Source organism: Scomber scombrus, chromosome 2 (genome assembly GCF_963691925.1).
Source record: "Scomber scombrus chromosome 2, fScoSco1.1, whole genome shotgun sequence".
NCBI lineage: Eukaryota > Metazoa > Chordata > Actinopteri > Scombriformes > Scombridae > Scomber > Scomber scombrus.
The window spans coordinates 12,525,455-12,535,454 of NC_084971.1; the positions used below are offsets into that span (position 1 = coordinate 12,525,455).

Below are 10,000 nucleotides of genomic sequence, written 5' to 3' on the forward strand. Positions count from 1 at the left end.
TAGTCAATTGAGTCTTTGTCAAATAAACCAAACTGAATGGGACCTTTCAACATCTGAGAGGTCAACTGTAATTTTGCATTAATTATTTAACTTCTTTATAATCCACCATCAACCCATTAGGGAACCCACTGGTATGATTAATCACCATAAAAGACTAATCTTTGGGTTATAAACAAAATAGAATCCAAAGACACAAATTAAGATCTCATTAGGTAAATTCAATCAATAAAAGGGTTTATTTCTACCAAGAGGTTATGATAGTTCTTGTTTGATCTGTTTTCAACTTTTGGCTAAATGGAGCTTATTGGTTAAAGTGATCCACCATGCTTCATGTGTGAACAGGTGACAGGCCCATCTATTAGACTTCTCTCCTTTATTCTCTCAGCATCAAAGTCTTGAGAAAAACCCCATCAGGTTAGCATTAGTCCTACATGTAAAGACTTAAATGGAGAGTTCATCTTTGATATTCGTTTGATATCTGCTCTCCATTGGCTGCTTTGATCCCTCATTTCCCACTAGACATTTGATACCACATTGACACTCAATGAAAAGTGAAGATTGACAAAATGTTGACATCACTGGTCAGTTTTAATTTTCCCTATGTAAACTGAGATGTCTTTCATGTTCATTCCAATATGATGACTCATTTTTTGCAATATATAGTAGACTTTCAACAAATGTTGCTTTTGGATGTGATTGATTTTGAGTGTGTCTCAGTATGCAGCCAGTTTGCAGTTTCTCTCAGTAGTAGTCTATGCAGTGATGAAAAGTACATTTAATCAAATGTACTTATGTATACTTTCAAGGTACTTGCACTTTACTCGAGTGCTTCCTTTATACATCTTCTACTTTACTTCAGAGGGAAATATTGTCTTTTTGCCCATCAGCTAAAGATCTACATACAAAACATCTACATAAAAAACAAAAGCTTAACATTTTGAATAACATATAGACTTTTACTTTACATGTTTTTACATTGTGGTGACCAATAAGATCTATTTTTACTATAAGTAGTAAAATATCTAAATATGAGCTTCAGTCCATCATTGGCTGTTAATGAATGAAAATGACGGTAAATTTAAAAAAAAAACAAAAAAACCACTTGATTAATTACACTTTTAAATATTAATTTATCATTATTTTTTTGTGATAATATTGATTTATATAATTTTATGTATAGGGTATGTGCAGTTTTAGGCTACCACTTTTTTGGTTAAATTTTATGTATGTATGTTTCCTATAATGTAAACTAATGGGCAATGTGAACTCATACGGATTCACCTTTGACCACAGCCCTGTTTATAATTATCTGTGGTTCAAATTAATCACTGACTTCAACTCAGTGAAGCATTAAATCCTCTATACTACGTGTCATGGATGTATAGCCCTAATCCTGCCGACTGGGTACCTGCAGACCCCAGAGGTATAGTATTTGTCATATCTCACAGGTGCTTTACTTCATCATTTTCACGCCTTTTCCAATCAATTTGTTCCTTTTTCTCTTTCTGTTTTAATTAGCGTGCTTTAGAAAAAATACCATTGTGTTAGGCTACTGGGGGCCCCCAGTCAAAAGCACTCATTTCTACCTTTGCAATTTTAATAGATGCAATTGTTTATTTAATTCATGTTTGCCATGGATCCTATTTTACAGTATCACACACTATCAGGGGGGTAGGTGCACCCTGACATTTACTTTGAAGGCTTTGTGGAAAGACTCTACTTGGGATAAAATGTGTATTAAAGAAAATCATATATTTTAATTTTACACAATATTCAAATTTACTGTAACTTTCCTGAAGTCATAATATTGTTTTTTTTTGTTTTTTTCAGATGACACTAATTACATAGGCTACCTAAAATTGTTTTGAGAAGAAATAAGGTAAAATGTTGCTATGTTTATTGCAGTAGCTTTTTCTCGGGGTCTTCAGGGGTCGGCTTGTATGTTAAACATGTTGTTAGCATTAGGCATAATAAGACCTTGTATCAGGCTGTATAAATGCTGTGTACGGGACTTTGCTCTCAGCCTCAGTATCCACTGAGCGGCCGGCCGCACATCTCGCGATGAAAGCAACGCGATAGTTTTGGTGCTGCCCGCAAACTTGTAATCACAGCAGCGCAGCAGAAACAGAAACAGCAGCAATGGCCGCTTTCCGCAGAGTGGCAGCGCTGGCAGGTAAACTAAACGTCTGGCCGGCGGCGTCAAATGAGTTTTTCGGCAGTCAGACGGCCGCTGGAGGAAGGACACGGAGATGTCTGGCTGTCGGGATGTGTCTTGCAACCGGAGGCGCCGTGGCTATTTATTTGTACAACGATATGACGAGCAGCGGAGGAAGGAAGAGGATGGGGAGGCACTGCATCAACGGTCTACTCCCGTCCATCCCGACCGTCGAAGCCAAGGAGAAGGTGGGTGTCCTACTGAACCGAGGGCTGTGATCGGTGACGGTGGCACGGAGGCTGTAGTGACACGTAGCGACTTGGTTAGGGTAGTGGTCGGCAGAAAATATGCATTCCTCCTCCTCCTCAGTGTTGACACAGGGGCCTCAGGGGACCACTGAGAGAGAGAGATACCACTGAGTGTTTCTTTACTCAAAGATTAGACCCAGTTACACGGGCCTGCTTCTGTGCTGTACCCAGGCTGTAGCTGGCAGTCAGTTTATATGTTTTCCTCTGGGGCGGACAAACTGTCATCCATCCCAGCACGCCCAGTGGAAACAGTTTACTCACTATTTGGCTGCTGGGCGATGTGCGCGCGCAGATGCAGGGATGGCGCTCTCCGCTCGAGCTGGTGCTGAAATTACCACAAAATGTTGAGAATGAAACACAATACAACCACACAACACCACAATAAGACAGCTGTAAAAAGCACTACAGCTTATAAAACCAGGAAAATAATATTGCATCATTATTGCACATTATATGTTCAACCAACAACTTAAGTATTACACATGCTAGTGTAGACCATCTGTGGCTTTATATCGTTTCACCAACAGCATTGAATTACAGCTGTAATCCAATCCCTATGGACAATGAGACAAATTAGTTACTTTACTCACTGCAAAGCCTTGTTACTGAACCTGTAAATTAGTTTATAAATAGTAGATAATGTTAGGTTACTGAAGAATAGATGAGTAAATACAATTTAATGAACCAGGGCCTAGGGGTGGAAGAAATACTCAGAGTACTTTTACTTAAATAAACATAACAGTATCATGCCTTAAAAATATGGCATTACAGGTTAAATGTTAAGTCACAAATCCAAAAATTGACTAAAGTGCTTTAACACCTAAATATACTTAAAAGTATCAATTATAAAAGTACTCAGTAAAAGGGTCCTTTTCATAAGTTTATGTTGTTGTGTTGGTATATAATATATCATATTGCATTATTATTATTATTATTATTTTATTATTGTTATTATTATTATTATTATTATTATTCTTTTGTTAGCTGGTGGCAGTAGAGATAATTGAAACTACTTTAAGTATTTAAAGTATTGTGATGGAGTGTTCAAAATTCACGAGATGATTATATGTTTTGAATCAAGTGTTTATTGTATACAGTAAAATTGTAGTGGAGTAAATATTACCACATTCTCTCTGAAATATAGTGGAGTAAAAGTATATAGTCGCGTAAAATAAAAATACTCAAGTTAAGTACTTGAAAAGCACTGTACTTAGTTACTTTTGACCATTTAAGTGCCTAATGAGCAGCTCCAGAGCTGAAACAAGTGTAGATAAACTGAGCAATTGATCCATTTGTCAATTTAATCAGATTAAAAAGGAATGAAAATGAGATAGTGGCAGCTTTACCTAGAAATATGTAAATCTGTAAACTGCTTTCCAGTAGTTATGCATGTACTTACTATGTATGTACTAAATATGCATGTGCATGCATCTGTGTAAATGTTTACAATTATTATTATTATATCTGCATAACTAACTTTTACTTGGACTTGACGTTTATGCACTATTTGTTGGCAGAGAACACACCTGAGTACTTGTAACTTGTAACTGTAATGATTTAACTTGCACATTAAATAAAAACTGATAATTAACTAGTTGTTCCCCAGTCAGGTGCTAAATGGGAAATCCATTCATTAATCATTAATTCCTTGTTATGTGCATATTAATTACTAGTTTTTCAGTTAATGGCCGACTTTCATGGTCCCCCATGTGAAGTTGTACTGCATCAGCCTACTGAACTAACAAGAGATTAACCTGTCAGTTTCTAAATGCAAACATCAGAATTTTCAAAAAAGATTTTAATAATCAGATTCAGAAACTATCAAAATTTCACGGCATTCCTGTTTTTTTGAGTTTCAGGTTTGTGCTTTTCTGTGTTGAAAAGTATTAGTTCACCTTAAACAAATGTTGGCAACACTCTTGCATATAGTGCCTTTCAGCAGTTCCTACATTATACGTCAGATAGAGCTGCAAAGATTAGTCATGAAAATTATCTTTAGATGCAGCCCTAGTGTTAGAGCATTTCTAAAAGACATCAACAAGGAGAGTTTTATATTTGGACCACAAATGGCTTTGCACATGATGATGATTTAGTAAGTTTCAGGTTTCTAGACATTGAGTTTGTGTAGGCCTACTGAAATGAACTGTTCAGTAGATGCAGTAAATTGGATAAAGCATGCAAAACTGCAGGTACACTGACTGAAAAAAAAGAGATCTTCTTAATCAACTGACAGGGTTTGAAGAGTTGCCTGTGGGGCAAGGACAATGAATGAGGGTAGCAAGTTATCAAGAAGCTAGCCTACAGGGAGGCAGGAGAGGTATCTGACTAGGGAACATGATGCTCAGTCAGCTGGATTAAAGAGTTGGCTGGATAGCCAGCCAGCCTGGGAAGAGAACAGTTTGTCAGCAGGGAATGGGAAAACTCATCTGGTTGAAGTGGACTGAAAGGAACTGGAAGAACTGAAATGCAAGGACAGAAGATCTGCTGGAAAACATTCTTCAAGTACAAGAAAACCACATTCCCAGGAGTTTGGGTCAGCAGAGGCTTCAGGCACCTGGATCTGAGGGATTTACTTGTCTATCCTGGCAGATTAAAGCTGAAGGGGCCCAGAAGCATGAGGCAGACAGGACCATACAGACCTAAACCAATGACTCTCAAAAAATGGTTGACTTGGCTGACTGGCAGTGTGGTAATGATAGAGTGGGGACTGAGGAGATGCATGAAGAGATGCAAACTAAACCAGAGTGATGCTAGGCTGTCCTCAAGGGACAGAGGACCCCTTTGGGAATGTGCTGGCAGCTGTGTCCTCATTTTGGCTCTCTTCATCTCTCTACACTGTGGAGTAGAGATACTGAATTTGCTGTTGTGGAAAACACCAGATACTGTTGGCACAACATGAAACTATTAAAGGGCCAGCTAATATATTCATGGTTCAGCATCAGACTCGTATCACAACAGAGAAAAAAGCTTTATGCTACACGGAATTGTCTGATGCCCAGCAATGAGGAAAATGAGCTGATGAACAGTGTTAGCAATCTCTGAGTTTGGGACATTAGCTGGATTGCTCTGTAATTTAACTGAACACAAGACAGTTCAGAGCTCATAAAACAGAGGAGATGGACTTAAGAGCTGCAACTGTAAATGGAGAACACTGGGTTCCCTGAGGGAAAACACCTGGGGCATCTGCTGTGCAGTCAGGAGAACAGGACTAGGCAACATGAGCAGGGTTGTTTGTGGCCACATGGCACTTACAAGAACACAGTGTATCACTCTGCACGTAATTTCAAATAACACATTTTTTTCCAGTGGAGCTTACATTACTTTTTACAACATGGTGTGCAGCATAGCAAGTGACCCCAGCTCCCTCTGCAGAACTTTGTAAACTTCATTCATTAGTGAGAACCAAAGCCACGGGCGTCTCTCCTCTTACACTTGATAACAGTGCATTCCTATGCAGCAGAGCACTCATCTCCTATTCATGCCTTCAAAAGCTCCCTTGGTGGAAGGCAGCATCAAAGCTTTATGAATGAATCTGTGTGCTCATTAGCATGTTAGCTGAGCTGAGCAGGAACCGCGCGCCGGGCCCTGCGGCCAAACAGGTTTAAATTTGGAAACCTCTCTGCTAATTGCACAGCTTCATGCAGCACAATCTGTCGGCGTAGCAACTTCCTCTGCTGCAGTTAATCAAGTTGAAATCCTTGCTCCTCACAGAGAGAGAGAGAGAGAGAGAGAGATGCTAATCAAGTAGAAAGTAGTGACAAATATTTGTGTGTGTGTCTGTGTGTGTGTGTGTGTGTGTGCGTTTGTGTGTGTGCCCCTGTTATCATGTTATTGTACTGCGCCAGAGGTGCTGACTCTATTTATAATCTCAGAGCTAAATGGAGAGAGTTGGTGCCAAGAATAGATGGATCTTCTCATTACAGAGGTTCAAAAGCACTGAAGATGTGCCTACAGTTTAGATTCTGCTGTCTGTATGAGAGTCCTCTTCACAAAAAACTATGACAGCAGGAAGTAGCATTGAAACTACCATCACGTCTTGGTATTAATCACCTTTCCCTGTGTGCATGCTGGCAGTTAAATAGTAAGAGTGAATTTTTGACACCACTCTCAGTTATACCCCACTTGTTATTCAGATCATCAAATACAGTATGATCTACTCACTGTCTGTACTTTATGATGAAACCAGAATGCATCTTACATATTGTGGAGTTTCTCTTAATATTTTCCTCTGCCCTGAGATATTTCAATTGGGAAAAATATCCTCTAAGTGTCTGGCACGGTGCAGTACATTTATTTCATTTTGTGTTTTCATTTTATGTCTGCAGGCACGTCAGTTTGACTTTGACAATGCAGATGTGTACATGTCGTCCCATGAGCAACGTTTCCACATGTTCAGCTCTGTGGAGTATGAAGGGCAGCTGTACATGACGCCACAAAACTTCATCGAGTCAGTCACCATGAGCGAACCAAGGAGTACGTATTATCTGCAAACATCTTTTACACTTGTGTTCAAATCTTTTGGCATGGGACAGAATATTTTAAAATTAAGAGGCTTTGTATCCATAATTGAGAGTTCATTATTGTTGCTGTTTGTATATTGTGTCGGGAACATACTTTCCTGGCTCAAATCGTTTTTGAACTTCAGTTAAAGGAATGTTTAAAGATTGTTATTTTAAAGTAAACAATATTCTCTATACATCAGCTCAATTTGTTGAAGGTATACAGTTTTTGTCACATTGCCCCCTTTTCCACACATTTTTGGATATCATTTTGATTTGATTTAACATTTACACCTGACGTTAAAATATTTGAATAAATAAAAATAGAAATTTGAGAAATTTTATCTTGCAATGAAAGTGATAATGAAGAACTAGCACCTGTCCCCTCACACTGTTGTCAGACATGGAGACAGGACCCTTCACACATTATATATTCTGAATATTAATCATTACATTACAGAGCCAGCAAATGTACAAACAATAACTTTAAGCTTTCTATCCTCCATACATCTATAGGACTTTTCAACATGCAACAACAACAACCTGCTTAATTCTTACTTATGTAGTTGCTCGTATGTGAGGAAGTACTGTTGCTTTTAACTTCGTACATTACGACTTTTGGTTGTTTGATTTCAATGAATTTATTCCTTATTTTATAATATTTAGATATCTTTTACCTCTCTGGGCTTGTGCATTAGTACATATATTTTTTAATTTTTTTGTATATTAATTATTATTACCACTAGACTTTGTTATAGTGTTTAGGTTGACTGCAGCTGTATGCAGCACTACTGCCCTTGTCAAATTTCCCCTCAGGGACAATAAAGTATATCTTATCTTAACTAATCCTATTGAATCCCAAGCATAATACCCACTATCAAAATATCTATCTGTTTTACAAGGAACGGTACAAACCTCATTGTGCTGTGCTACCATCATATCTATTTGGACATTTTGTTGTAAATGCGTCCTCATGCATATTTGATAACCAGCTGAATTTGATGTGGTTTTAGTTTTTTGATCTACATATCAGATATAAAATTTTTCCCACTTACCCAATTCTGATATCAGTGCCAGGTGTAAAACAGATCCTTTTTTTTTTCTTTTTTCACTGCAACAATGTTTTAAAACACTTAAAGACACGCAAAGATGTGTTTAAACACATCTTTGCTGTTTCTGTCAGCCCGCTGCCAGTTGTAACAGATTAGTCCTGGCCAGCCAGCCTCAAAGCAGATGGCTTTACAGCTATTGTTTAGTCTGAGGTTAATGTTAGTCACACACACACACACATGCGCACACACACACGCGCACGCACACACACACACACACACACACACACACACACACACACACACACACACACACACACACACACACACACACACACACACACACACACACACACACACACACACACACACACACCTCCACTTGTCCACATTCCATTTGCTCACATTTACCCTTTCTCTCTAAACCAGTCAATATATCTAAACCTTTACAATGCCCTCACACGTTGAGTTAATCACACATGTTTTTGCAATCCCATTAAAAAAAAATCTGCTATTCCTTTCTTCAGTGGACATGTGATTGTATTGCGTGCAAACTGTGCACCTGTATGTGTGTGTTTACATCTACCCAGGCTCACTGACATATGATACAGCCGCACATACCCTCTCAGCAGCCGACATCCTCTAATGCCTCCTTTGAAGTTGAATTAGATGAACTTTGTTGTATAAAACAGAACAAAAGTAGTATGTGCTTTTACGGGGACATTACACATACTACAAAGACCAGCACGGCGCACTTTAGACAGTACAAATGGGCCTGTGATGATGACAGTGTATATACAGTGAGTGTCTCTGTGTGTGTTGGTGTGTGTGTATGTGTGTGTGTGTTGTGACTGTACCCGGCACATTAAGACCCATTTTCTAGATCATACAGATGCTATCTGACCGAGCCCACCCAAACTCTCTTCTCCTCTTTCCCTTCTTTTTCTCCCCTCTTTTGTCTCGTTTCCCTGGCAGGCAAGAGGCCCTGGAGGTCCCTGACCAAACAGGTGGGAGACACACTCTTAAATGCTTCTTTCTTCTGCTCCTCCATGTTGCAGGCATCTGTTGCATGTTACATCTGTTGCAGGCTTCTCACACACTGCCAAGTTCGAATCCTGATTTTGCCAGGATTGTTGAAGACTTTCTTTTCGTAATTGTAAGGATTCTCCATGTCGCATTAGTACATGCATTGTGGATTATTAACGGATTCATAGCCAGTATATGAAAAGTGAGACAAGTGAGACGGTTGCCAGTTTCTCCTGACCTCCATGCTGCCTTTAAGACTGGATGCTCTGCCAAGCCTGAAATCTTCTAGATTGCTTTAGTGGACAAAATGAGAATTTTTATGAGGACAGTATGTCAAATAGAGGATATCTGTCCGTGAACTCTATGCACAGCAGTCCAGGTGTTTTCTGTGACTTTAGAAAGTATTCAGACCCCCTTAACATTTGCACACTTTATTGTAATTCTACACAGTATTAAACAGTGAATGTGTTACTTCTGATTCAGTCATCCAGCTCAAAAACACAAAGGTGCTTTGCTTCAGTAATACCGTAGCTTTGCTGTTGTCAGTGGTAGTTTATGGTTTATCAGTTTATGGTAACACAATATTCAAGGTAGCCTGTGGAGTTTTCTTCTAAACAAACACAGCAATGATTACATACATTGTTTTTCACCAAAGATATTGTGTGAAATACATTTATTTAAAAAGCTGAATTTTTTACATCAATTTTTACATCGACAAGCAATCCTTTTCTTCCCCGTCTTCCCTGCGTGTTGCTTCTACCAATAATTGATCATTGGAAAAGTGTAGTGTGTATGCCTTACACAGTTGCATTACCGCCCTCTGCAGTCAGCTGCAATGTGCAACACATTACCTTCGTTGTCCTGCTAGTAGAGTGAGATACAAGGAAAACGGGAACAAAATATTCCACAACCAATTTGGTGAAAAACTCCACAGGTTCCTTTAATGTTTACAATTCCTTGAAG

General features: G+C 38.8%; 1 protein-coding gene across 2 annotated transcripts in view; it reads left to right on the plus strand.

The window, feature by feature from the left end:
* The first annotated feature begins 2,134 nt into the window (after positions 1 to 2,134).
* The window catches only part of LOC133990336 (calcium uptake protein 3, mitochondrial-like), a 31,047-nt gene continuing 23,181 nt past the window's right edge, over positions 2,135 to 10,000 (plus strand). For both annotated transcript variants that reach the window (XM_062428621.1, XM_062428629.1), the window contains exons 1-3: positions 2,135 to 2,403; positions 6,789 to 6,936; positions 8,987 to 9,018. In XM_062428621.1, the coding sequence (XP_062284605.1) occupies positions 2,140 to 2,403; positions 6,789 to 6,936; positions 8,987 to 9,018 (444 nt within the window). In that variant the 5' untranslated portion in view covers positions 2,135 to 2,139. The remainder of the gene's footprint in view (positions 2,404 to 6,788; positions 6,937 to 8,986; positions 9,019 to 10,000) is intronic.